General features: G+C 46.8%; 2 protein-coding genes across 5 annotated transcripts in view; both read left to right on the top strand.

Moving 5' to 3' along the window:
- The first annotated feature begins 333 nt into the window (after positions 1-333).
- On the top strand, positions 334-22,079 carry LARP4 (La ribonucleoprotein 4). 2 transcript variants are annotated; one of them, XM_080570757.1, is made up of 16 exons: positions 334-497; positions 5,973-6,117; positions 6,841-6,999; positions 7,323-7,398; positions 7,887-8,023; positions 8,416-8,519; positions 9,571-9,681; positions 10,073-10,126; positions 10,772-10,981; positions 11,466-11,569; positions 14,473-14,706; positions 15,467-15,515; positions 15,710-15,868; positions 16,405-16,526; positions 16,801-16,969; positions 17,142-22,079. In XM_080570757.1, exons 1-16 carry the CDS (start codon positions 480-482, stop codon positions 17,475-17,477), a joined length of 2,187 nt encoding a protein of 728 aa, XP_080426883.1. In that variant the 5' UTR covers positions 334-479; the 3' UTR covers positions 17,478-22,079. The 2 variants fall into 2 exon arrangements, with proteins under 2 accessions (XP_080426883.1, XP_080426882.1); XM_080570756.1 differs by having other exon boundaries at positions 5,970-6,117.
- Positions 22,080-22,667: 588 nt separating this feature from the next.
- The window catches only part of DIP2B (disco interacting protein 2 homolog B), a 68,341-nt gene continuing 63,027 nt past the window's right edge, over positions 22,668-27,981 (top strand). For all 3 annotated transcript variants that reach the window (XM_080570751.1, XM_080570750.1, XM_080570749.1), the window contains exon 1: positions 22,668-22,949. In XM_080570751.1, coding sequence (XP_080426877.1) covers positions 22,862-22,949 — 88 coding nt within the window. In that variant the 5' untranslated portion in view covers positions 22,668-22,861. The remainder of the gene's footprint in view (positions 22,950-27,981) is intronic.

Below are 27,981 nucleotides of genomic sequence, written 5' to 3'. Positions count from 1 at the left end.
ACAACTGCAGGAAAACGGGGGCCAAGCCGGGGGGCGAGGGGGCTGAGAAGCACAACGCCGAAACGCCAGCTCAGCCGGGACAAGAATTGGGGGCCGTTTATTTCACCCTCCAGCCCCCTCCCCTCACAGCGCCCCCATTTTGTCCCCCTCCCGCCCAGCGCCCCGGCGCATCCCACTGCGCCCCGCGCGGGGGGAGGCAGCGGGGTTGGCTCCCCCTGGCGGCGCGCTCGGTTCCTCCTCCCCCTTCCCCCGGGGGAGCGGAATGGGCTGGCCCGGAAGCGGCGGGCCCGGAAGCGCTCGGCTGAACCCGGAAGAGGCGGCGGCGGGCGGCGGGCGGAGGGCGGCGGGAGGGGGCCGGGCCTGGCGGCGGCAGCAGCGGGCGGAGGCGGAGCCCGGGTGTCCCCGTCCCGCTGGTGCGGCCGCCGCCGGGCAGCGGGGAGCTGGGGTCCAGGGGCGGCCGGGGCACCGGGGGAGGCACGATGCTGCTCTTCGTCGAGGTGAGGCCCGGCCCGGCCGGGCCATGTGGCGGGGAAGGGCCGCGCACGTTGCCGGGCGCCCGGGGGGGGGTGGGGGGGAGGGGACGGGGCTGACACAGCAAATCCGGGGGGAGGGGGGGGGGAGAGGGAGGGGGGAAATAACGGGGGCTCGGGGCTCTGGAAGGTTCCGCCGGGGGCGCGGAGGCGCTGCGGTGACCTTCGGGGAGCCCCGGCCCCGCGGCCTGCCCTGAAGGTGAAGCGGCGGCGGGGAGCGGGGCCTGCGGGGAGCGGAGCGGGGCTGGGCCCGGCCTCCCTCGCGGCCCCCTCCCGGCCCCGCTCCCCTCACGGCCCCCCGGGGCTCCCTCCCCGCTGTTTTTCCCCTCCGAGGCCCGGAGTCGCGGCCGCGGCCCCCCGTTAAAGCCGTTAATTCCCTTCCCGCCGCGCTGAAAGCGACTGAGGGCGGCCGGGGGAGGGCCGCGGGCGAGGCGGAGCGGCCCCGAGCGGCTCCCGGCTCGGCTCCCGGCTCGGCCGCTGCGTCCCCGGGCGCGGAGGTCACCCGGGGCGCTGCGGCCGCGAGGCGAGCTCCGGGCCTGGCTTCGCAGCCGCTGCTCCCGGCGCTTCTCCGCCGCCTTCCCGGCGGTCTGGGGAAGCGCAAAATCGGCCCCGGGCTCTGGAGGAGCGGCCCCGGTGTTCGCCAGACAAACGCCGGCCGCTGCTGGCTTGAAACTTTCGCCGTAAGTCGCGTGCAAAGCACAGAGCTGCTGCGTTGGTGGAGGAATAACCGAGGGGAGCTGAGCGATTGCGAACGGCGTGCTCGGGCCTGCCGCGGTGGTCTTCCCCGCGAAGGCGTTCTGCGCTAAGAACGTTTAAATAAAAAGCTTCGGGAGCGCTTTTTTTAAGCTCGTTGCCTTAGTTCCGCAAGTGGAGTTGCGCAGAGGTGGCCCAAGCACAGAACGCCGAGCCTTAAGAATTTGGTTTTCCAGTATTTAAATGGAAGAGGAGCTCCTCGAGCTAATCCGAGCTGCGGCCCCGTGCCGGCGGCAGCCAGGAGCTGCGAGCAGCCAGCCTCGGCTGAAGCCCAGCGCGGTGGAGAGGAGCTGAGCCTCTGAGCAGCAGGCCTGGGAGGCAGCTTCTGAGCTCAGCTCAGCGCCGTGGAGCGGTTGTGGAGGGGGCTTGGGCAGCTCAAAGGGAGCTGAAGTGAGCCAGGGGCCTGCGGAGCCAGGCAGCGTGTTTGGGGTTCGGTGAATCCTGTGAAAAACACAAACATGGCTTGTGTGAGTCGCTTTGTTTGCTCTCCTTCCTTCTCTGTCAATAGCATCGGGAGCTAACTTCTGTGATCTCCGCTCAGGGAACGTCAATGCTGTTTAATTTTGAGCTTCTGGGAACGATCGTGACTTTTTGAAGGTGCCTTTTCCCTGCCAGGACAGGGAACTTGAGCTCTTCACCAGGTGCTGGGAAGTGCTGTAGTCGAACGCGTGAAACACCAGCATTTATCTCCGGTTCTTTGGGACTGCCTGAAAAATACGCTGCAGAACAGGATTGATCTAGAAGTCCTGAAGCTTTTGGGGGGATTAGCTGGCTGACTTGAGCTGTCAGTGTTATGTTTGAGGCTTAACTGCCGTATGCACGTGCTGACCGGGAATTGATTTTTTTCACGGCGTGAGGGGCGGAATTCTGTTCGCCCCGAGAGTCTCTTAGCTCAGAAAACTTACTGAAGGGAGGTGACAGTGTAAGGCCCGTTGGTTTTCGCGCGTTAATATCTGGGGTAGGTGTTGGTTTTCGCTCGCAGCCAGGGCAAGTGGACTGTTAGCATTTGATAACCAAGCTGTGGTAGGAGTTTTAGTGAAAGCATCGTGAAAAACAGACCTGGTGGCGGCTGGCCGTGCCAGCTGTGGGTCAGTTCGGTGCGTGCTCCCAGTTCAGTAGGACCATATCGGTAATTTATTGGGGAAAAAACTGGAATCTGTGTGTTTGGGATGGGCTCAACGCTGCCCGAACTGTTGCTAGCGAAGTGTTTCGGTGGGAAACCCAGGGCTGGGGGGAGCACGGAGCCTTGCTGGCGCAGCTCAGTGAGCGACCCAGGTGAGTATGGCATTGTCTCCAGACAAATCCCTTTCCCCAGGGATGAAGGAGGCACCCCTAGTTCTGGGGTGCTCGTACTGGCTGATGAGAAACCACGCCGCATTCAGCGAAAGGAATTCTTTTGTGATTATTTATGCGTGTTTTGGGAGTTACCTGGGACACGCGGCGTGCTAGGCTGTTACGGGATACCCTGCAGCCAAACCAGAAGGAGTTTGGCGCGTTGCTTTCGCTTTGGCGCCGTCAGGCTCTCCTCTTGGCTCGCTTCACAGCCTGGATGAGCTTTGGGAAGGTGGCAGTAGCTGCAGCAGCACGCGTCTGCGTCCGCTGCAGGTGTGCTTCCCTACCTGTCGTGTCCCCCGGCCAGCACAAGGCTCCTTTCTGCCAGCCTCCCATAGACTCGCTTCTTTTTTTTGTTCCCTCTGCTTATTTTCCCCTTCTGGAAAATGTTTAGATTCCCACACCACAAGTTTTATTAAATTCTCTTTTTGGTTTTTCACTTAGAGCCCCTTTCGGAGAGTCAGTTTGCTCTGGGAAGTGTGTCTCAAACTTTAAGATTTTGGTTGCAAGATGATTCGAGTTCACATTAAAACAAAGTGCTTTAAAGGAAAGGGAGTATTTTCATTTGTGTTGGCTTATTTGAATCTGTGACACGTAATTGAGACTGTTACAATCAGGAAAATCATCTTTGCCATCTTGTCAAGATGAGGCAGAAGCTTTGATAGTCAATTTGGAGGAGAATCTTTGATCCACATCGGCTGAAAATGATGTAAACCAGAGCGAGGCTCGGCTGGGGAGGACAGCTTGGTCAGCTCATGGATACCAGCGGGCGTTCCTAACCTTTGTATCCCTGTAAAGCTTTAACCTCGCCATGAAAGTTCCCGATAGCAGCTGGGAGGATTGTTCTGCAGCCAATCGAACGGCCTCGGTGTTTGCTAACCTCAGTGAAATACGCAAGAATTGGGGTTTTGGCCTTCTCTGCAGAAGAGCCCCTTGCCAGAGCAGAGTGGCGCCGCTCCTGGAGCGGAGCACGGTGGATTTCCAAAAAGCTGATGTAAATCAGGGACTTTTCACCTTCTCGGAGCCCCCGGTGACTTGCTGTTAAGCTGCATGACATCAGGGCCGGGGCCTTGCAGAATTGCATTAAGTATGATTAAATGTTTCTAGAACAAAGAGGAAGTAGCCCACGCTGTGTTTCAGGTGTGTATTTCAGACGCTGTATTAATAGGTCCCTTCAGTTCTTTATCAGCCCGAGTCTCTTCCGCTTCTTGCAACTTTGCACTTGAACCTGCGATTTCTGAAATTCCACGTTAACATGTGCGACTTTCAGTACTTGCTCATGCGAGCAACGTCATCCTCCCTTCTCAGAAGGCTGCTTTTTAATTCTGATTTGATTCGGGAGCACAGTAATCTCCCTAGAATGTTTCAGTTTCACTTCGTTGTACTTAACCCTTCCAATTCCTTCCATCCCGGTACCAGCCTGTGCGACACAAGATAGCGAGGCAGCGTTTATTTTTATAAAGTAATGACTCACCTGCTGGATGTGTCTTCTCTTCCTTTTCCTGTGATGAAAAGTAAATCCCAGGAGATGGGATCTGGTGGCTTTCTTAAGCAGGTGCCCGTGCTGGCACGTGTGCTGCATCGCAGGAGCAACCAGCGATAGTTTGTGGGTACAGCGCGTAACCGGGCTTTCCTTCTACCTTCTGGTTGGAGGGGAACTGCAATGAGAAATAAGAAGGGAAATGTGCGTGTCCTTTCACACTGAACTGCTGCTAGTTCTTCTTTCTGTTCCCAGCTATGTTTTTCTGCTAGCATTCATGAAAGAGGGTGAAAACTCCGTCGTGGCGTGGTCTAAACTCATTACGCCCGGGAGATTTCGAGTGCCAAAAGAGGCCATGCAAACAGCGTCATCTGTGTTTTGCCCTCTGTCGTGACTGTCTTGAACTTCTCTGGGGTTCGGAGGCTTTTTGTTGCTGGATTTGGGCTTGGCCTTGTAGAAGATAGCTTTGGAACTAGGTGTGACCTTGGCAGAGAAATTATCTGTAAAGCTATTGCAACTGCTTCCTTATCCTTCTGCTTTTAGGCTTGAGGCCTGCTAGCCCGCCGCTCCTTGATTTCAGACTCCAGCAGACTGGACTCTGAAATATCAAACTTCCTTATTTGTGAATTTTGAGATAGGAGCAGGAATTAGTGACTCCTGCCTCGTGGATTCAAGCAAATGTTGTGAATGAAGTGGGCCGTCCTTCGGGGTCTGAAGGAAGCTGCTGAGAAGAGATTGCGATAGCTGCTTGGACGGAGCCAGGAGTTGGTGGAAGGAGAATTCTTGCAAAAGCCTCGTTTCCTTCTCTGGGGGGCAGGCGTTCGTTTTATCACGGCACAGTGAAAGCCATTACAACGCTTATTTTCTGCGCTGATGCTGGATTGTCGGACTCCTTGCCCCAAGTGCCTTTGAGCTTCTCAGCAGCTCTCAGAAAGGGGCTTCGGAGGGCGCAATCTTTTGCTGTAGAAATAAGTGTTCACCTGGGCGTGATCGCAGGCTGGAGTCCAGTGCTTTCTCGTGTCGGTCTTGTTTACCCTCGTAGTTGTGATCCTTGTTGCCCAGTCTTAAAGTTGGACAGTCCCGTTCCCCGCCCCAGCAGGCTGTGATGGTGCGTATATTTATCTTGGCACTTTGAAAGCGTTTATCTCCTTGACTACAAGCTTAAGAAAGTTGGTAGCACGCGTTTCCTCCGTCCCTGGAGGTGCTCAAGGCAAGGTTGGACGGGGCTGTGAGCAACCTGGTCTGCTGGGGGTGTCCCCGCCCGTGGCAGGGGGTTGGATGGTCTTTAAGGTTCCTTGCAACCGAAACCATTCCACGTGTGTGAGGTGTAGGTGAAGTCGTGGGGAAATCAGGGAACGCTTGTGTAATCTCACGAGGGCTCCTGCAGCAGCGTGGGCGATGCTTGCTTAGGGTAGTCGTCACTCATTAAATTTAGTAACTCATTGGTTTCTTCGCCTTGGAACGTAGTAGGTTTTGTTGTGGTTTGGTTTTTAAGCCTCCTTTCTAGGAAGGGGGTCTGGAGGAGGGAAAATTTCACTTTCTGGTGAAAGGGGGAGTGGCGCATCATGAGAGTCGAGTCTTAAAAGCTCATGAGCTACCAGAGCCCTTCACAGCGAGCCGCTTCCTCTGCTGATGGTGTCAGATGCCGCAGGTTGGAGGCAACACTTCTAATGGGGCAGAAATAAAATACTTGGAAAATACAAAGGAGTTTCCCACTTTGGTTAATGAAAAATTACAGAGGTGCTTAACAGCCAGGCAGGGACTTGAGATGTGGATCTGTATCGGAAATCACTAAGTTCGCCCGTGTCATCTGGCTTGCCTCCCAGAGCATCTTCGGGTTGTTTTTCCTAACGGAAGTGTTCTGCTCTCTTCAGCAGGTAACATCGAAAGGTGCTGGCTTAAACCCGAACGCAAAAGTGTGGCAAGAAGTACCCCAAGGGAGCGGTGAGGCTGTGCCGCCAACAAATGGCGCAGAGCACTCGTGGCAAGACACAGCAGCTGCTCAGGGGACTCATCCCGAGGGTGAGATGTCACGATACGTCGTCTGCTGTTAGTGCTGAGTGGAGGAGTTCAGCAAGGAAAAAGCTCGTGCTCTTGTCCTTAAGGTTCTTAGTGCTGATGTAGCAACAACGAAACGAATGTGACAAAGCAGTAGACAGGAAAAATAGTTGTTTACAGATCTGAGGTTGGGCCACTCAAGTTTTGTTTAGGAGCTCAAGAAGGAATCCAGAGCTCTGCTAGGACGGAATCCTTCGGCAAGGGTACCAGTGCCAAGGGGCCCGGTGATGACTAAGTAACGCGCTAAGAGGGAATCTTGACCCAGTGAACACGAAAGTAAGTTCTGAGGGCCGCTTACAGTCCTGGTAGATCACTAAGGTTTGCTGAAAGCTGGCACACGGTAGCGGTTATACTGGAGTAGAAACTGCAAAGCAGTTTTTCAAAGTTTTTAGGAACTTTAAATATATGAAACTTGAGGCAGAAAGCCTGTATTTTAAATCATCCCGGTTTTGGCGGATCTTGCAATTTCGCGATCCTGTTATTTACTTAGCCCAGAGACCCTAGTGCAAACTAGATCTTCCTGAAAATGGAGAGGTAGAAAGTGCTATCCTGCACAAAGGGGACATCGAAGATCTAAGCCTTTTGGGTACAGCATTCTTGAGCATTTGCTTGAATGTTGGCATTTTCAAATAGAAGTAGGCTCAACTTTATAGTAGGTGTTCTGATGATGATACATTCTTGTGCCAGGTAACATAGAGATTTCAGAGGATAGCTGCAAGCAATATGAAGTGATGTATTCCACACCATGTGAAGCTGCAAGAAATGGCACGGGAGTTGATGAAGCGGCTGCAAATGGGATTGTCTTAGCAACTGAAGATCTTGGATACCAAATCTATGAAGTGTCCGGTGAGTATTCAAGTAAGAATCTGTAACCTTATGATGTCTGCTGCACTTAAAAATTTGGAATAGAAGCTTAGATGTTTTCAAGGAGATCCAAACCAGCTATCACACTTGGCCAAGCAGGTGAAACCCATGGGATCCAAATAATTTTGACAGGAACGATGCAACATGGAATGTGTACTATGGTTGTCTTTAGGCAAGTCTCAGATGACCTTTTCCTCTCCTTATTACCCAGAAGGATTCATACTTCTGTTGTACAATGAAATGCATTCTCGCATTGTATTCTTAATGTGAAACTAAGATCTGATGGTGAGTGTGATAAATTGCAGGTGAAGGCAGCTCCGCTGTGTCCACAGAAGACATTAGAGAATGCTTGAGAAAACAACTTGAATTCTGCTTCTCACGGTACGGTTGATAAACCCTTTGTATGAACCCTTTGTTAAAACACTTAGCAAATATTTCCTTTTTTTGGCTTGATACATGTTATCATAAAAATGTTAACTGTGAGTGAAAGGAGTTGCTCACAATATGAAACAAAATTTGCTGAAATCCTTCAGAAACCCTGTGGCGTGTGTTAGTCCTGTCCACACGTCCCCGTCATCTAATGAGAATCCAGCATGACTGTGTGTTACCAGAAGAGATATCTGTGGAAAGGATTTTAAGACAAAGTGACATGCAGAACACTATAATTTTCATATTTTTTAAAAAATTATCTTATGCTTTCTGTTCATCTGCGTGAAATTCTTCCAGGAACAAAAATCTGAGTATGTTTTGGCTAGAGTAGCTGCGAATAGCATTAGTGAATATTTAAGCCTGTGGTTATCCTGTTGTTTTTAGGCTTCTGTAAATAAAGTTTGTGATTTTTGTGAAGTAGTGAATGTATGTCTTTTTAGTGAGAATCTTTCAAAGGACCTCTACTTGATGTCTCAAATGGACAGCGATCAGTTTGTTCCAATATGGACAATTGCTAACATGGAAGGTATTAAGAAGCTGACAACTGATATGGACCTTATTCTTGAAGTTTTGAGATGTAAGTTTGGTTGTTTGATATCTATATTAATAAAACAAAGAATCCATCCTTACTTTAAATAAAAAATGTACTAGTCTCTTAGCTGGTTATGGCATATTTTTCTGGTAGATAGCGAAGAGAATCTAGCGAAGGATGTTTGTATAGAAGTGGCTGTTCCAGGCTCCTGAATTCTAGTTTTGCTTTATACTAAACTTCCTAAGTCTGTTCCAGTTAGAGACCACTCCAGGATATTGGTAGCAATGACAGTGGTTTTTTGGGAGGCAGTAAGCCTGCTCTTCTATTCGCTGTGAAAAATACTAATTACTAGAAGTAATTAAGTCTAGTACTGCAGAGATTTTACTTTGCTATGTACAACGTTCAATATTAAGCCAATTTTTATATTTTTATTTTAGCTTCTCCTATGGTACAAGTGGATGAGACAGGGGAGAAAGTAAGACCAAACCACAAACGATGTATCATCATTCTCCGTGAGATCCCTGAAACGACACCTATAGAGGTAAGAATTACAAGGAAACAAAAGCCTCTTGATGTTTTTGGAAGGGGTCTTCAGCAATGCTTCAAACCGCAACAGAAAGTGTTGCTTAGAAGGTCAACTGGTATTTAATTAAACTCTTAATACTTTTCTGTTAAACCACGTAAGTATTTTTCTCTGCCTGGATGCACTGTTGAAAAAGCCAAACAATAACAAAAAAAAAATAGTTGCTGCTGCCTCTCCCTATTATTTTCTAATACATAAAAATGCTTTTAAGAAAACTTCCACTGAAAATTGAGCTAGCTGGGCTTTTCTGCAATGAAGTTTGCACTGGTCTCTTTTTAGATCCAAAAATAAAATCAGTCCAGGGCATAGTTTGGAATTCAGGCTGAATTTTTGTCACAGCGATAACTTTACTTGAAGTCAGATGGTTGTTTTGGCAGCAAGATATGTTATTAAACACACACATTTCTCATTCATTGTGGCCCAATATGAGCTGAGCTCATTATGTTCAGAGAAGGGAGGATAATAAAATTCCTACTGATATTTGGCTAACAGAATGATTTTTGTTCTTTGTTTTTTGAAGTTGTAACACAGGGTATTTGTCTACTAGCATTTTTAATTAGTTCTTTTAATGCAAATGCTGAACAGCTGATTTGCCCTGTATGTAAAATCTGGTTGATTGTTGCAAAGCTGTCAAGTTGCCTTGGTTTAGAAATACTCCTTAGAATCATTGTTGTCTAGAAGACTGTCTTGATCGTCTGATTTTTTTTTTTGTTACTTCTTTCATGTAGAAGTATCACCAGTTCTACTCTGGTCCTGATTTTTTTTATTTTTAACCAGCTGTGCCTGCTACATTTTATTTGGGGAGCTCAGCAGACCGGGTTTGTATTATTTAGTTCATAAACTGGTAGAGGACAAGTTGTTGTTCTGCAGACCTGTTGAAGGGAATCAAAGAGCATTCCTGGTCAAGAGAAACTTGCTGGAGTCCAAAGTTTTGTTGGCTTACTGTTCATCTTACAGCTTGGAGCTTGAGCTACATCCCCTTAACTGCCTGACTTTTTCTCTTCCCTAGGAGGTTAAGGCTCTGTTTAAAAACGAAAACTGCCCCAAAGTAATAAGCTGTGAGTTTGCTCACAACAACAACTGGTACGTTACATTCCAGTCGGATACGGATGCCCAACAGGTAAGGCAGCCTTCGACTTTCAATGACATCTCTACTTTGTTATTGGTACTTGCCCTGCTCGAGAGAAGCGTGTGTGTGCTGCCTGTAGCTAAAAGGCTTGTTTGTTTATTTACTGATTTCTTCACCACCCCCTTTGTTATTTTAAGAGGCTATTGGCAAATTCTAGTTAATAAGAAAAAAGCTGAGAAATTAGGGTTATAACTCTCATCTTCTTCTTGCCTCTACACTCACCAGCCATAACTACTATCTAGTATCCTGAATTTGAAATGTTAGTTGATTTACCTGGGCTAACAGGGAAGCACATTGCTAGTATTTCATGTTAAAACATATAAAGTCCTTTAAGCAGTACAGTTTTATCAAGTTATTCTAATGTTACTCTTTTTTTGTGCAGGCATTTAAATACTTAAGGGAAGAAGTGAAAACCTTTCAGGGCAAGCCAATAATGGTAAGGCTGTTTCACTTGAGATTTCAGAATAACATTCTGTTTGTTGAAGTGATACTTTGTGTTTATGGGAGTGGGGAGGTAAAGAATTAACCGTGGGTTAGATAGTTCGTGACACTTGCTCTGTAGGCTATTAACTTGAATGAGGTCATGAGTAGCTTTGAAAAATTACCATTCGGTGACAGTCGGTTATTCACAGTGCTGCTTCCCAGGAGGTGCGAAATACATTCTTGTTTCGTCTTCCCTTCTCTGCTTGCCCAAGAATCTGGGTCTGCAGAGCTCAGGAGAGGGACTCTTGCCATCCTGAGTCTCTGGTTTGTTAGCTGCTCTACAAATAAGGCTGAAGCCAGCTGGTTGTGCTGCGAGAGCAATTGTCAAAGTTGGAGTCTGGACAATTACTGCCATAGAAAGCTGTGTTATTTTAAACTTCAGAGATTCTCTAGCTAAAGTAGCATATGTATCCTTCCTTTTAGCACATTCTAAGAATGTAATCTGCATTGATTTTTACCAGATCTTATTTGTAAGCAGTAACCAACCTACTTCCCCTTACATCCCTTCTGTTGCAGTTTCAGTAGGCAATAAAGATTTCGTGTTCTGCTTCTCCTTGTCTCCCTTCTAATGCCTGTGATGTGAATTGATATCTTACAGGCAAGGATAAAAGCCATCAACACGTTTTTTGCTAAGAATGGTTACCGGGTAGTAGATTCCAGTGTTTATACTCAGCCAGTTCAAACACAAGCACAGTTTGCCTCACCACTGTTTATGCAGCCTGTATATAGTCCTCAGCAGTACTCTATTTACAGCATTGTGCCTCAAACATGGTCTCCAAGTCCTGCACCTTACTTTGAAACACCACTGGTAAGTAACAGCTGCTACTCGCTGAAAACAAGGGGAGCTAGCCCAAAGCATCAGTAATAAATGGGATAACAAATCAGTGTGGGCTTTTCAGCTGCAGAGTAGGCAGGTTTTCTAGTCAGATTCCTCTGTTTTATGAAAAATTAGGTCAGGGACCTGATAAAACCTGTCAGATAGGCTGTGGGTCTCTCTGTTGGGTGGCTACCGTTGTCAAAGTTTGTTGTGGAATTCCATTAGCCAGCGGTTGGTGTTACCGGAGGAGCTTTGTAGCTCTGTCAGGAACCAGAGGGCTGGCACTGAAGTAGATTTGCAGGCTGTTTATCTGGTGGGGTTTTCTCTTTATAGTAGTAAGATTAAAATATACTAGGTAAAGTAGCCCAGCATAGAAGTACACACAGACGAGATGAATAACTGCTGAAACTGATCTTGTGTATTTGCAAACGTTTTTCTTTAAATTCAGCCATTGAAACTGTTCTGTCTGTTGCAGGCCCCCTTTCCTAACGGTGGATTTGTGAATGGCTTTAATACACCAGGATCATATAAAACAAATGCTGCTTCTTTGAGTATAGGTCGCCCATTCCATAGAAATCGGTAAGATAGCTGTGTCAGTTGTGTGCTCTCTGAGAACTCACTCTGAGTATTGATCCTGAAGTGTTCTCTGCACTTGTACAGTGCCTCATAATGGGATTGGTTACATATTTTATTAAATACGTGTGACGTTCATCTTGATTTATACAATACAATAAAAATAAAAGTGGCAGCTTAAGATCCTAAAATACCAGACGTACGTGCTGGAGAGAGCAAAGGTAATTCCTGCAAAAGTCTCGGAGGAATTTCTGCAGACAAATAAATAACTTCCTCTTAAGGTAATACTTCTAATTATGTTTGTTACACGCAGATTATAAACTCCTGCAGCACAAACATAAGCTTTTCCTGTTGTGTGATTAGTCGTGCAGAGAGCCATTCATTTTATGCAGCTGAGAGTTGCATGCCCTGACTGCTTACGCTAAAACTGCTTGCTGCTGAGTCTGTTACTTGTAATTTATTTGCTTTATCCCCATCTTTCCTGATAACTGTAAGGACTCAGCTCAGATATAAACATTGGGGTGGAGGAAACAGCTTTGTATTTGCTGGAACAGTACTCTGTAAATACAATAGAGTAGTAATCTGTTTGTGTGGGTGGAAGTTGTTTTATTTGCAAGCTCTTTTACTGTATTCAGCATGAGGGCTGGTAGCACGGGAATTGTTTTGTATACCGTTTGAGAAATCGGTTGACAACTGCCAGTTCCATGAATGTTTTTGTGATGCAGTTAAGGTTTGTGGCAGCTGGCAGAGGATGAACTTGGAAGTTTGGTCTGTGGTGACTCAGCGGTGTCTTAACACAGGCTCTGAGGCTCGTAGTACGACTGCTTAGGAGAAGAGGCAGCTGATTCTGTTACAGCTGTGCAGCTCCCAACTAAGATGTTCTTGAAGTTGATTTTTTTTTAACTTTAACTGTGTCCGAACTTAAAACTTGTAGAACTCTTCACGTATATGGATCATCTCAGAAGTGTGGATGCTGAATGTGTGCAAAAGTTGTATGTGCCTGAAGGTTAACGTCTTGACGTGCCCCCACATTCACTGTCGCCTTGTAGATCACATCTGTGTTAAGCTTAAAAAAAAAAAAAAGCTTTAAGCTTTTAAAACTCATTGGGTTATTTTTAAGACTTTATTTTTTAAGACTTTAACTTGTAAAACTTCAATTATTGGGAAGTTATGGCTTCAGGGTCAAGCATGTACAGGTTCTGCTGGTCTGTCTTGGTTGTCTTATCTTTCCTATTAATCTTGCTCAACTGTTGTGCTCATGCAAAGCTCTGCTTTTGCAGTAATAAATCTTCATGTTCTAGAAGCAGACAGGAATTATGCTTCAGCAGGACTCCTCTGCAAGCAGGGGACTGCCAAAGTAACAGTGATGCACAGCCCTGAAGGTTTGGCCCAGTGATGATCAAGTATCGCGCTAAGAGAGAACAGGTCCAACAGTCAGTTGTCTGGGCAGCCTGCACTTCATGCTTTTCCTTCTTTTTGCTCTTTGACATCATCTCTCTTTCTCTCTGCTCTTTTTTTTCCTTCTTATCTTTCCTTCTCTTTTCTGCTTTGCTCTTCTGCCCAGATAAGACTGTGGCCTTCTCAGTGACGGGTAAGATTATGAGATCTGAGGGCTGAACGAAGACCTGAGAACCCTTTCCGTTTTAAGAGCGAGCTGAACAAAATGGGAGAACTTAGTTGGCTTACCTTCTCTTCCCTGTGCTTGTTGCTGACAGAAAACTTGCCCTTATTGGGGCCTAGAAACTGGTTCTTACTGCTGCTTAAAGGAGCCAAGTATAAATTAATCGTTGTTCAGTGTATTGTCTCTGGAACTGCAGAAGAGCTCATTCAGAGACGCTCGTTCAGCTGCTGCTTTTAGGTTTCTGCCCTGGCTCATTAAGCTTCATTTGTTTTGCCATACAGACAGTCACTAGTTAAATATTGGATTTTTGTCTGTAGCAAAACATTTGTTTAAGCTGGTTATATTTATTTTGCCCTGATTTGTTGCAACATCCTTGTGAGAAAACCTACATCAAACCATCCTTGTGACAAAACCTACAGTGCTACTGTTGATAATTTTATGTCCAGCCATCTAAAAGCTAATTTAAGTTGTCTTTGGCAAAGCAGATGAATTTGAACACTCAGTACTGGGATATTAAAAGATGGGTTTTGTTCTGCTTTCTGGTGGGTCAGAGTTTTTCTGGGTAATTCTCTGTGTAAGACCCTGAGCTTTAACGAGTAGTAACACTGAGCATGCACAGTTCAAAGGAAATACAGCTTTGATGCTGAATGATCAATAACTGGGTAAAAGGTTTGAGGTAGCGTGAACTGCAGAGTCAGTCCTGTGGGTGTTTGATAACAAGAGCAGTGGGGCTAAGATCCCGGCCTTTCAGGCCCTTGGGGATGTGGGCTCGCAGCTACCCTAGCCTTATCTGCCCCGTTTTCTTCACCCTGTTCAGTCACTGACTACTCCCAGCTTCTTGTTTCAGTTCATTTTTTTGCTCGTGGTGAAGTAGGTTTTGTTCCTCAGGCTTGGCTTAGTTCTCCAGCTCACTTTCCAAAGCCCTGTGCCCATGCTGCAGGTCCAGGTTTGCGTTATGCTGGCTCTTGTGCCTCCCCTCGTTCTGTGGCCTTTGTTTTCCTTTGGTCTCTGTCAGGCAGTGATCTCCGTGTTTTCTTGTACTGGCAGTGCTTGACAGGAAGGGAGGTTGCGAGAGAACTAGAATGAAAGGAGTAGATGAAGGTAAGGAAGAACAGATTCTGTTCTTCATAAGTGTTCAGGAAAGTTCAGGAACCAAGACTTGTCTGGGGAAATTCCAGTACGTGCTAACCTCTCCTTTCTTGTCAGCTACAAACTGTAGTTGGTGGTAGCTTTGCCTCTTGTTCTTTAAACTCTGGACTGCAGAGCCGCTTGTCTGTGTGTCCTGCAGTGTGAAGCCTCACTTCCGATCGTCAAACAGCTCCGAACATGCCGTGGAGGGTCCAGCTGCTGCCAGTACCGTGTCAATGGGGGACGGACCACTGAACAGAACCAACTCAAGGAATTTTGTTATGGAGCGCCATAACAGTACGTTAACTGGGCACCAAGACCAAGGCTATTCCCAGAAGGATTCTCCTACCGCGCAGATAGAGCAGAATGGAGATTATGGCATTGGCAGGGGCAGGTAAAGACCTCTGTTTGCTTATTTGCTGTGACACAACAATGAGGTTGGGGCATGGTGGTGGAGGCTGAAGTGACTTTGAACCAAGGATCATCAACCATTAGCACAGTATATATTGCTGTAAACAGTGACCGGGGAAAAGTGACATCTAAATACATGGAGCATGATAAATACTCAACTGTGGGCGTGAATGTTTCCTGCTTGGCTGCACGCCTGTTAGTTCTGACAAATACCTTACAGGAAGATAGTAAGGTGTCGTTATTTCAGAATAACTTATTAGTCTCCTGTATAAAAACAGTTGATGAATCAAAGTCAGTATTTTTCTTGGTGTAAATAATAAGCAAATCCTCAGTTTAGGAATTTGATGCTCCTAAACTTTGTAAGATCAACTGTTTTTAATCTTCTGTGTATTAATTCAGATTTAAGACACTTAAAAACTAAGAGACCAAGGTAGATAAGTTTATTTGTATGAAGCTATAGAATATTATTCTATAATATTGCTGTCTAATTATCACTCTGCTTGTTCAGATACAATGCTTAGGGTACCTCCTCCATGGGGAGAGAAAAGAGAAATTGTTTCCCGTGTAGGCTGTGTTCCAGCCGTATAAGAGCTTTGACCTCCTGAAGATGGAGAACAGCCCGGCACTGTGTCTTGAGAAACATCAGTAGGCTGCTGCGAATCCCGCTGCCACAGGGTCCCTTTTGTGCAGCCGTGTGCTTGAGCTAGATGAATGCACTTAGTGACTTGGTTTTGCCTTCACAGGAGGAACATTTTCAGAGGTCGAAGAAGACGAGAAGATGACCGGATCTCGGTAAGTTCCACTTCCTTATTGCAAGGAGTTATGTGAAGTGCAGCGCATTGGCTTTGCATTTATTGAAGGAATGGCGTAGTCCTTAAATTCTTGATTGTGTTATGGGCATTCAGTGCTTCTAGAAAACTCACCAACACTCGCTTTCAGTACTATCTGTGCTACGTCATGTCTTTGTTAACATTTTCTTTCTCTAGAGACCTCAGCCTTCAGTAGAAACCAAGACTCCAACACCAAAGTTCGACTTGCTAGCATCAAATTTCCCACCTTTGCCTGGCAGCACAGCAAAAATACCAGGAGAGCCTGTGCTGGAGAGCAGGATGTCTGACATTGTTAAAGGAATCTGCAAAGAAAAGGTACCTGCTCATCTCTGGCATGCAAACAGAAACATGGATATGCTGTGTCTTCCTTCTCCCCTGCTGAAAGAATTGTGTTAAAGCATTCTAATGTGCAGCTTTAAGTCTGTACATCATATTAAGTGCATTTTCTGCCTTTCTGTTCTTGGATTTCCTTGGCTTCCTGAAGCATCTGTAGTTAACTACTGTAAGCTCAGTACTGTTTTGGCATAAAGCAGGCAAATGAAGACTGTTGGCTGTTGAAGTAGGAACAGCTTGTGTGTAGTTTAGGCAAGGGCTGTATCCAGGTGAATTTGCTACTTGAGCTGGTGGAACTTAGACGTTGATAATTTGTGTGATAAAAGACTGATTTGGGGGTTTATCCATAGGTTTCACCCATATAAAGGGTGATTAGTTTAGAGCTGATGGTCCAGAAGTAGAATTTCTATAATTGACAGCCTTTGGAAATATCCCACTTCTCTTGTAGTGTCATGAGGAGCAATTTAAGTGCATCTGCTATTTTTTTCCATATTTTGCAACTTACTCTTTCTGTACAGGAAAGCAAAGAGTTGCTGTCCAGCTGTCCGACTCCTGCTCAGGAAGAACAGACGCACAGCACTGTCCAACAGCCTGTGACAAGTGCGAGTTCATCAGGTCAGAGTGAAGCTGTGGTGTTAAGGTATGCAGTTTACTTAAACTGAGAGTATTAAAACTTGAGTGTTCTGACTAAGATTGTAGCTGGAGTCCTGCAAGGTGGCAATAATGTCTGTCCTTCCTTCTCTGTTTGTGGTAGGTAGCTTCTCTAGATGCCACTAGATGAAAATAACAAATTGTGGCAATAAAAGCTGAACCTTTCTGTTCTGCAAAAGCTGCAGTTGTGGCCTCAAAGATCTTCTCAAACATCGATTTCTGTGTTAGTAGTCTTATACGTTAACTTGTTCTTGATTTAACAGCACGGTTCAGCCAGACAGCAAACCGGAAGAAGTGTCTGTTCAGAAAGATGTTACGAGCCACACTTCTCCATCCGTGTCTGTCTGTCCTGTCAGCGCTGCAAAGCCGCCAAGGACAAATACCACTTCATCTTCTACTAATGCAAGCGTGGCTCCTGCTGTGTCGATGCAGGTAAGGTCCGGAGCAGGGGCTGAGTGGACAACCTGGGGAGCTTTCACTCGGGTGTGCAGTTGGCCACAGCTGGGGCTTAATCACCCCCTGTATGTGGCCTTGGAATAGTGTGGAAGAACGCGGTGTGGGTATTCTGGTATGTAAACCTTGCTCTTCTCCCTTGGTCCCAAAGGAGCCACGCAAGCTAAGTTACGCTGAAGTCTGCCAGAAGCCCCCAAAGGAACCTCCTCCAGTTCCTGTTCAGCCTCTTAGGGAACTTCGCACCAACATAGTTCCCCCTGCCAAAAATGAAGAAAATGGTACACCTGAGAAGGCTTTGGAGAAGCCTCATGACAAGGTTGAAGGTCGAATGAAGGATTATTCGGGGTTCCGAGGCAACGGGCCTCCCCGGGGAGCTGCTGGGAAAATCAGGGAACAGAGGCGCCAATTTGGACGCAGATCATCGCCTCAGGGAGCACCGCGACGTATCGGCAAGGAGCAGTATGTGCCACCTCGGTCACCAAAGTAACGCTGTCCAGCCAATTACTCTCTATTTAATTGGAGCTGTGGACTAATAAGCAGCAAAGGAGACTGTGAGAAAGAAGTATTCGTGAAGGGGAATACTGAACTGGAGTGTGGCTTGTATGGAGAAGTTGTGGAGGGTCCCAAAATTCATCTCTGAAAGTGATTTCACAAATGCTGGAGGATTCCAATCAATATAAATATAGAGATTATAATTTTTGTATTTTTGTTTTTAATTTGCAGAGGGTTTCCTGCTTGAAATCAGTTTTGGGGTTGCGAAACTAGCGTTTTGACGAAGTGAGAGAATATGAATTGACAAATTAACATGTCCCTCGGTGTAGGAGGAAAAGGATAAGAGATTATTATTTTTTGAAAAATGAGCGTTTCTGTAAAATTAGAAGTTTTTTTTAACCTATTTAACACTTGGCTTGTAGGATGATGCGTCTGCCATAATGGCCTTGCATTGCAGAGCACATCTGCAGCTGAGGTGCTTGGTCAGCGTGTGAGTTGAATGAGTGCAGCCAGATACTGTTGTCATCACTTAGTCACTGATGATAAAAACTGAATGTACTACTGTAGTAAACTTTGTGTTTCCAGCTTGGAGTAGAGTCTCTTGACCTTACTAGTAATTCATTCAGCAAGCTTTTTAAACTATATTTTTTACAGGAGACTGGATTGTAGATCAGAGCACGTGGACAGCAAAAATTGTCTTGTATACGCGCTTGGAAGGAGGCAGAAGGGAGCATGTCAGAGTTATTCATTTGCCATTTTCCTTGCCTCCTTTTGAGGGCAACTTTATAGGGTTTTCATTTGTTCGTTTGTTTTCTTGCTTGTTACTTTCTCTAATCTCTAACACAGACTTTTGTGGTATCTTGGTATGTTTTCCAGAGGCAGGCCCAGTGTAGGATTGGTGGACAGCTACACAGTACGCGATGTTAGCTTCACAGGTAAAGAGCCTGGAATTCCAGCTGCAGACGTGGAATTCTCTCTTGGGGATGGGGACTCTGGGCACAGAGCCCTGTGCGCCCCACCAGGCTCAAACTGAGGTCTGGTTTTGAGTAGTTATTACTGACCTATCTTTGTGTTCTGGAGTAGGGTATTGGATGGCTGTATATTAGAAATCAGGGTTTGTGTCCTGGGAGCTCATTGTTTACAGCTGATATAGTAACAACTGACTTCTTTTTAACTCTTCAAAGTGGAACTAAAGGTAAAGAATTAAACAAAAACCCTCGTATTCAAAGAAGCTACTTGAAAGGTAGCATCTTGCCTAGCTTTATGCTGACTAAATTTGCAACACTATTTTGTAGTAAGTGGTTAAGTTTAAAGGTGATTACCATAATGACTGAAATAGGAAAATTCAGTGCATTAATCTGCCAAAATCAGCATGCCAGGGTTCAAAGTTCTGTATAAAGTGTTAGGGAAAAGTAGCTTCCAGCAGTAAGAATCACACCTTTTTTTCTTTTCTTTTCTGTTTTGTTTTTTTTTAGTGAATAGCAAGTGTACAAATTTAAAGTCGTAAGTTGTGAACACTGGAAAACTCAATTGTGATATATACCATAAACATCTTAGTAATATATGCTAGTGTTGCCATTAGAATGAATGTAAGTGGCAGTTAAAATAACTGTGAAATTTTTCATTTTCTGATTTCTTAGCCAGATAACCCTTGGCGACTTCTTACTCAGTAGGCATTCTCTATCAACTGCTTTGAGAACACTCATATCTATTTTTATAAATATATATATAAAGCCAGAGTTGTCATTTCTCTAACTTATTATTCAGCTTGGCAATTGCTTTGATTTGATTCATAACACAATATAATGTATTTATGCAGTTAACTGTTCATTTCTAGGCATGTTATATATATATATATATATACACATATATTAAAAAAGCAAAAAACAACCAAAACCATTACTCACTTTTAGACTACCTGTACTAGGTTTGGAAGGTTTTTTTAATTTAGTAAAAATAAAATAAAAAAAAAATCGTTGATCACATCTACAGTTTAGGGATGCTTACAGAACCCTTCTCCGTTTATTTCAATAATGCTACATTTGTTGGAATGATAGAGAAGTTTTAAGTGTTTCGAAATGTTAAAGTTCTGAAAAGCAGTGAATTTCAGAGTTAATTTTTAATCAGTTTAAAGGCTATAAACAATTACTGCAGTCAAACTGGAAAAAAAAACTATGATAGTCACAGATGTTTAGATAGATGTGCAGTGTCATTGCGAAGTTGAATACATTTTGGGATGCTAACAGCTGCCTTCAGCTGGCTGCTGTTTGCAAGGAAGTTCCTTGGGAAGAGGCTTTTGCAGATGTTGATCTCTGGCCTCCGTGGAAAAGGTGGCACGCTAACTGTGACCCGTGTAGGCGTCCGCTTTCAGTGCAGTGCGTACGATAACCTTGTAGTGCTGAAAGATAGAATTTTTTAAAAACAATTGTGAAATGTAACTTGTTTCATTTTCCTACATGTGGAAAAGGATTAACTGCAGTTCAGTCTTTCTTGAACGGTAATTGGAAAAACTTGACCGTGGAAAGGATGCTTTGTATGACCTGGGTGTGCATTTTCCAGCAGCAGAAAATGGCTTTTGTACAGTGTATGCAAATAAGTCTGTAAACCTGTTGGCTTTTTCCAGCATATTCAAACTTTTATCAAATTAGGGCACTCATAATTATTTATTTAATACCTGTGTGCAAGGATTTAACATTAGCATTCCCCTCCTTCCCCCCCCCTTGCAACTTATACTGTTTTGTTGGTTTTTTTTTAATTTGTAATTCTTTGTGTGTCGGGGGGAATAACCAAGTAAATATGAAGGCTGTGAAAACCATAGTTCTGTGTGCAAGTTCTCCTGCAGTACTCGTATTGCATGGCAAACACTTAACTTGGGCTAGCTGCTAAATTCTCATCCCTGTAACGTACTGGGGCAAGCTGTTGCGTCTCTCCCCGTGAAGTTTGCCTGTTCTGACTGGGGAAAACAGGGACAAAAAGATCACTTGGGAGCCAGATTGACTGCTGGGGGCAGCTCGTTGGTTTCACTTTGGTCGTATCACAGCAGCAGCAGAGTTGAAACTGCCCCTTGTTCAGCAACAGTGTTCAGAGCGCACTTGAAATGATAAATAACAGTTCTCAGTGGTTCCTTCTTGGTAGCTTACCACATGATGTAAACACACATTTTCCTACTCTGCTGATATTAAATACCAGAAGGTGCAAATCACATGTAAGTTTCAATTTCATGAACTGTTGTGACTTGTTTTCAGAATTGTTGACTTTTTGTTAGCTACAGAAATACACTTCCCCAGTTAAGTTCTTTTCCAAATTATTGTGCATGGAGAAGATTGGGCCACTCTCTTGTATTTCTGCTGGGGAGTGAAAAGAGGAGTAATTATTTGCATGTGATAGTAAAATTTAAAAGTGCAAAATTTCTTTTGATTTCTAAAATTGTTAGTTTTATAGTATCTTACATTCCTGCTTTGTTTTTTTTTTTTAAAAAAAAAAGTTAGCTTGGCACAGTATGATGGTGCAGTTTTAGCAGTAGGTTTTAAAAAAAAAAAAAAAATGTAACCCACTCTATTAACCAGAAGAGAAAGATGATACTGTGGCAGATCAGTAGCAAATAAGTGACTTAATCAATGCTTTACTGTAGTTAAATAGCTATGGCCTTACTACTTTGTCAATATCAGCTTAATTGTCTTGAAAATGTCCGCTATTTTTACTGTTACCCAAGTGAATGGTCACCTGGGGTAAAATATCTGGTATGTACAGATGATATTTTAAATTTGTAAAATGCGCCGTATTACAGACAATGCAACAGAAATGCACTTCGGGGGGAAATTGCTTCTGATAAGTTTTTTTGTAAATCCTTGATTACTACAGATATGCAATAGAATTTTTGTTTCTAATTTTGATATTTCCTTCTGAAACATAAGATTGTTGCCATTAATCTGAATGATTTATCGCGCTCTTCTTTGTGTGTATATATTACATATAGTCTGAGCTTCCTTTAGGATGGTACATAATTTTGGTTTGGTGTAGTATTTTAGTTGGCTCTTCTCTTAAGTGCCTTTAGCATAGGCACTTCAAGAGGCTTATTGAGTCTGTTTTTAATGTACAGTTGGGAGGACTTGAAATGGAGTTAAAGCAACTTATTTCTGACAAAATCCATCTGCAAACTAACCTGTAACAACTTTAAAATTTTATATTTAAGAACCAGAGGTTTATTTTTATGGAGCTTCAGTTATGGATACAGTTTCCAGAAATGCAACTTCAAATATAAACAGACTGTGCATAAAGGGTTTTTGTTCTAATTTTTATAGAATACAAAATATTCAGATAATATATTGAGCTCAAGTTATGACAGATATCTTGTTCCTCCCCGATGAATCCAGCTTCCCCTTGGCATTTATTATCTCTCTTCAAAGTGGTAGGGCTTCAGTGAAAGGAGAAAAAAGCAACCTATCTGGCTTCTATACTTTGTCTGTTCTGGTATATATTCCTGTTGTCAAACCTGTCCAAAACAAAATTTGTGTAAAGTAGGTTCATGCTTTAAATGTTAAAATGATAATACATGTATTTGTATTTGTTTTTGACATTGCCAAGGTGCTATGGGAAATTGAAATAACAGTTAGAAAAATAAAGCTGATTTAAAAAAAAAAAAAAAAACGAAAAAAAACCACCCCACAAAACAAAAACACCAAAACCCCAAGCTCTTGCTGGCCTGTGTTGTGTTGTGATGCTGAACGGGTTCTCTTTTACTCGCCTTTATTTCATGAAATACCTGCTACCTTTACTTCACTCCCCCTCTATAAGGGATGAAGGTCGGGCCCTGGGCCAGGCTTCCCCTCACCCTGAGCCGCCTTTTCCCTCTCCCTGACCCAATTTCCCCTCTCCCTACCCCAAACCGCATCTTTCTGAGGTAAATTTTCCTCCCAACCGCCCCCCGCTCCCCCCCTAGCGCTGCGTGGGGCCGGCAGCGCCCGCTCCATCTTCACGCGTCCCTCAGGGGCTGGAGGGCGGTGGCGGGCGTCGGGGGGGGGGGGGGGGGGGGGCGGTGTCGCGGCTGTTTTTCGGCTCGGAACCGGGGCCGAGAGGACCCGGGGGGGCTGAGGGGACCGTGCCGGGCCGTGCCGTGCCGCCGGGGGGCGCGGCGGCAGCGAGGTTTGGCGGCCGCTCCGTCCCTTCCTTCCCGCCCCGTCCCGCCCCGTGACGCGAAGGCGGCGCTGGGGCTCAGCATGGCGGAGGTGGCGGCCGCTCCCGCCGCGCCCGCGACCCGGAGCCCCCGGCGCTGAGCCGGAGCCGCACCGAGCTCGGCGGCCGGGCCTGCCGGGGGTCCCTTTCCCCTTTTTCCCCCCCCCCCTTTTCCCCCCTTCCCTTCCCCGTCCCCTTCTTCTCGCCATGGCCGAGCCGGCGGCCGCGGGCGTCTCCTCGCTGCCCCGCGAGGTCCGCGAGCAGCTGGCGGAGCTGGAGCTGGAGCTGTCGGAAGGTGCGGGGCGGCTGTGGGGTGGGGGGGTCGGGGGGCTTCTGTGGGGTTAGGGGCGCGGGATGGGGTGGGGGTGTCCCTGGGGGGGGTCCTCGGTGTGGAGCGGGGTCCGTGTGTGTGATTTGAGGGGTTTTTGGTGTGAAGGGGGGGTTTCTCTGTGTGTTTTGGGGAGTCCTCGGTGTGAAAGGGGGGGGGGGTCTTTGTGTTTGGGGGGGGTCCTCCGTGTGATGGGGGGAGCCGCTGTGGGTGTTTTGGGGGTGTGGGGGGGGTCCTTGGTGCGACTGGGGGTGTCTCCGTGTGTGTTTTAGAGGGGTTCTCGGTGTGAAGGGGGTGTCTTGGTGTGAAGGGGGGGGTTCTGTGCGTGTTTTGGGGCTGTGTGTGGGTTTTTGGCGTGATGGGGGGATCCCTATGTGGGTTATGGGGTCCTCCGTGTGATGGGGGGGGTCTCTTTGTTTTGGGGGGGGGGGTCGGTGTGGTGGGGGGGATCTCAGTGTGTGTTTTAGGAGGGTTTTTGGTGTGATGAGAGGGTCTCTGTGTGTGTTTTGAGGGGGTCTTCGGTGCGATGAGGGGGTCCCTGCGTGTGTTCTGGGGCTGGGGGGGGTTTCTTGGTACGATGAGGGGGGTTCCGGGTGTGTTTTGGGGAGGCTTTTGGTGTGAGGGAAGCTCCGAGGGGTACTTCGTGTATGTATGGGGGTCTTCGGTGTGATGGGGGGGTCTGTGTGTTTTTGTGGGGGGCGTAAGGGGGGGTTCTTGGTGTGAAGCAGGCTTGGGGGGGTCTCCCTGTGTGGGGGCAGCCTCCGGGGGTGGGGGAAATCTCCTTATGGAGGAGCCGGGCGCGTGGTTGTGTGCCGGAGGCCCTGTGATTGCGGAGGCCGGGATTGTGCCCAGTGTGCGGAGCGGAGGCTGACGAGGGAGGCCCGGGCCGTGTCGGGGGGCCCCGTGCCCACTGTGGGGAGCGGGGCAAGGAAGGGCCCTGCCTGCGGGCGTCATTTGGGGCCACCCAACCCGACCCGGCCCCCCCCCACCGTGTCCTGGCAGAGGCGATGCCCTGCGGGGCGATGGGCCTGGGGTCCTGGGGCGGGGGCTCGGAGGAGCTGAGGGTGGACGACGGAGGCACAAGCAGCTGTTTCTTCGCTCCCTGAGTTCTTTTGCCTAGCCGTAATCAGGACGAGAGCTCGCGCTTTCTGCCGAGAACAAAACCCAGCGAATTTGTTTCCCGTTTTGCACGGGTACGTCTTTGTTTCCTGGTGCCTAAACCGCCGCTCTCCGTGCAGCTTTGTCGTAAATTCCCCCGCGGAGCCGTGGGGCGAGGGACGAGGCCGGAGGCTGCCGAGCAGGTAGCTCCGTGTCGCCCATCTTCAGATGCCCTCGCTCCAGCAGGGCGCTGAGCGTCGTCGGCGCCGTGCTCGCAGTCATCTCCCTTAGCATGGAAATTCATGAAAAATCAGGCTGCGGCGACACCGGTCTTTGCTCTGTCACTTTGTCCCAGAACGTGCAGCGTGTAAAGGAGCCCTGAAGTTTTGAAGATGAGGAATTCATTCCCTGAGCTGCCCACCTTGGTGTCCGGTGCTCAGCCTTTTCAAAAAGGCGGTGGTAGAGCTTTCTTAACGCAAGCTGTTTGTAGTTAAACGTCCAATGCTCGCTGTTTGGTGGTGGCTTTTTTGTCAAATGTTTTTCAGATACGCTTTCTGTAAACATTTAACTAAAGTGATAACTCTATCTGGTGTTTGGTTTTGGGTGCTCCGTGATAACAAAGAATTGAAGAACATCCTCTTAGGTCACTCAAAATACAATATGAAGCAATGCTTTTGTGAAGAAGAGTTTGATGAATGCTCTTAAGCTTTTGCTTGTATTTTCTGAAACTTGTTTCATGTGATACTGAGAGACCATTGTAGCCTGACCCTGCAATATGTAGTGCTGCAAACTTTTTTCTTCTAAACCCTTCTGCTAGAATGGCTGGCTATGACATCATGCTAATCTTTAAAAAGCTTCTAATAGCTTAAACTTCCCTGCTTTTACAGTGAAGTTTCCTACGTTATGTAAGTAACTCTGTGGATATTAAATCCACTACCACTTTATGGATTGAGTACCCCGATTCTTTAATATGCATATTACGGATTTGTTGGCACAGCTCGCTTTTTTTTTTTATCAAAATGCCTCGAGTACAAAGAATTTTGTGTGACTGTGGCCCCAAGCTGCTTGGAAACATTCTTCGTGGTATCTGGCTGCTGAGATAGCTGAGGTCTGCCCTGTAAGGAGCGGGGTGAGTCAGTGAGGTAATGTCATTGTATGCTTCTTGAAAAATACGCCCTACTTTGAGAGTTAAGCTTAAAGATTTTAAGGTGTATGCGTGCATTGTTCAGCCGAGTATAACTACGGATCTGTTGATGGTAAACAATATTGAATAGAAGCATTTTATTCAAGCGGCAGTCGTGCTTTGTGTTTGACTGATTCGTTCCTGCTCAGATAAGGATGCTTCGTCCTTCCCCCCCGCCTTGTTGCAGCTTCGGTTGTCGCCAGGCCTGCCTCTCGTTCGGTGCGTAGACGTTTCTGGGGGCTTTCTGAGGACGAACACCTCCTTTTCGGGCAGGACTTGCACCTGCAGTGGGCTCACAAAGTAGGCTGGGACTCCTGACAGCACGGACGGGGAGGTGGGAGAGCGTTCTGCCTTCGGTGGGATCCCACTGTGGGGAGCACTGGGCAGACTGGTGGCGGAGCTGTGGCTTCAGATGCGGGCTGGGAGTGCGAACAAGTTGCCTGTGTGTTCCCCTCAACTTTCACGGCTTACAGAAATTATAACAATATGGGGGAAAGACTGTATTAAAATCTTATCTGGCATTACGCTCGTTCGAGGTGCTGTGTCAGCAAGCAGGATGCAAAGTGGAACAGAAGGATTAGTTTAATGTATGCTTAAAATAGAAATCATAGTTTGCAGTGATGAGCCGTGAGACTCTCTTCAGGAGCAATCTACGCGGACGGAACAACAGGGCTAATTACACCTCTGCCATCCCAGGGCTACTCCTCGCGGAGCCGTGCGGTCAGCGTGGAAGTAACAGGAGCCCCATCCCTGAATACGCTTAAAACGTCTCAGGAAAACAGGGGACTGTGCTGCAGGAAGCAGTCCTTCTTGTTTCAGTAGGAGAAATTGTCTTTTTATTTCGAGTCTTTCCTTGTGAGCCTTTATTTAGCCTCGGTGATTGATTTGAGTCTAACTCCTTTATTACTCTAAGAGTTTAGATAAGGGTTCAGTTGTCTTCCATTAATGTGAAGTACTTCACATCCAAACCTTAAACAGAGCGTTTTATGGACACATCTCCTTTACAGAAGGGACGGGTGTCGTTGCCTCTAATTAGGATGAATAACAATAACCGTACACAAGCGATGAATTAAGTCATGGAACTGTGTGGAACCTGGAACCTACTGATTACTCATGTTTTCCTTCTTTTCTCATTTTAGGGTTATTTTTTTTTCTTTCGAGTGCTTTTTTCATCTGTCAGTAACGCCCACGTTCTGCATCGGTAATGATGGGAAGGGCTGGCTTTGTATTTGCATCTGCTGCTGCTTAATGAGTAAAGGTGCCGGGGATGCGAACTTTGAAGGCTTTGCCCCCACCGTCGGCTGGGGGTCAGAAAAATGAGAGGTCTCGTGTTTCTGTAAGCGCAGGAGCTCGGCTTTACACCTTTGGGGTCGTGCTGCAGCTGTGTGTGAAGGTGACTTTGTATCCTCTACACCGTGCTGTTTCCTGCAAGGCTCCCAGTGCCTCCTGGTGCGCTCGCAGGGCACGGAAAAGGTCTCAATTCCTCCCGTGGCCAGGCTAAAAGGCCAGGACAAAGCACCCCAGCACCCCGCCAGGGGACGTCCAGGCACTCCGATGCTTTGGGGGAACTCTCCAGCAGCTCCGCTCCCGTTAACCTCATCACGCTTCGGTTCCTCGAGCTAGGAGACCCTGGCATGGCCAGGTTCAAACGGCTTCAATTAAGCGCGTTCAGCAGATTTGCCTTACGCAGGGCGCGTTGTGGGACTGGGGCTGTTTGTCCTGGCACAGCGGGGCTGGGGTTTGCCGTGCTGCTCGGGGAGCTGTCTCCCAGGCCGTGCTGCATGGGCCAGCTTGTCTCTGAGCGGTAAGTCCTCGCATAAAGAGCTTACTTGGCTGCTGGGTTTCCTTTGACTGTGGTTCCTGCCCTGGTTTTTGCCTATTAAAGGGATGTGAGCGGCGTGAACTTCAGCTTGTGCCATCTATGAGAGTATGAGGTAAGGGGAGGGGGAGACTCCACCTAGTAATAACGAGGAATTCCTCTGATAGCAGGCCGGGCTCGGAACACGATTTGTCCTTTCTGGGTTGTGTGACAGCGTTATCATAGCCCTGCTCTTGCCTCATGTACAGAAGGAGCTGGTTTCTGTTTACTTTTCTAGTTAAACATACATTTGGCTGTCTGGTTTGTGATCTTGTGTGGGTGTTTCTGTGAATGGCTTCGTGCACCTGTGTTTGTTCCTTTTCAAGCTGATTGTCTCTTACCGAAGAATCGAGGCCGGCTGCAGAGGAAAGCTTCGCGTAAGGTTTTTCAGCAGCAGAAGAAAGAGCAAGGATGGTGGCATGCGTGGAAACAGTAGTATCAGCAAAACAGTTGAAACCCAGGTCTGAAGGCCAGCCAAATAGGAGAGAACCTTACTGGAAGAAAACATGTTGACTCAAGCAAGTGGGTAGAGGCTTTATTTTGTTTGGCTTGAAAAATTCCTACGGAATCGTGGTATTTTTCTGTTCTCCCCAAAATTGCGCTTGTCGGTTTTCATTCTTTGACTGCCAGGCACCTACCGAAGCAGGAGAGGATCTCTTTTCTCGCACGCTCAGCAGCTGAAGCACAGCACTTAAATAGGTTTAGAGAAGAGTCAGAAGAAGCGGCTGTCCGAGTAAGGTCTGCTTACGAGGATTTCGCTGGGTGGGCAGAAAGGTTTCACTTCGCTTTCCTCCCCGCTGTTCAGAGGGAAACTGGCTACAGCAGGGAAAAGGTTGCAGAGCTCGTGAGCACAGGCGAGT

The sequence above is a fragment of the Anser brachyrhynchus genome (assembly GCF_964034855.1).
Source record: "Anser brachyrhynchus genome assembly, chromosome: 29".
NCBI classification, from domain to species: Eukaryota; Metazoa; Chordata; class Aves; order Anseriformes; family Anatidae; genus Anser; species Anser brachyrhynchus.
Note: the sequence above shows the minus strand (reverse complement) of the source record. Positions and strands in the feature narration are given on the sequence as shown.

What these genes read in the sequence shown, in the direction of transcription:
- LARP4 (XM_080570756.1), top strand. An exon ending in CTTGAATTCTGCTTCTCACG is followed by an intron (nt 7,399 to 7,886) that starts GTACGGTTGATA and finishes ATGTCTTTTTAG; the next exon opens with TGAGAATCTTTCAAAGGACC. An exon ending in CTCCTGCTGTGTCGATGCAG is followed by an intron (nt 16,970 to 17,141) that starts GTAAGGTCCGGA and finishes TTGGTCCCAAAG; the next exon opens with GAGCCACGCAAGCTAAGTTA.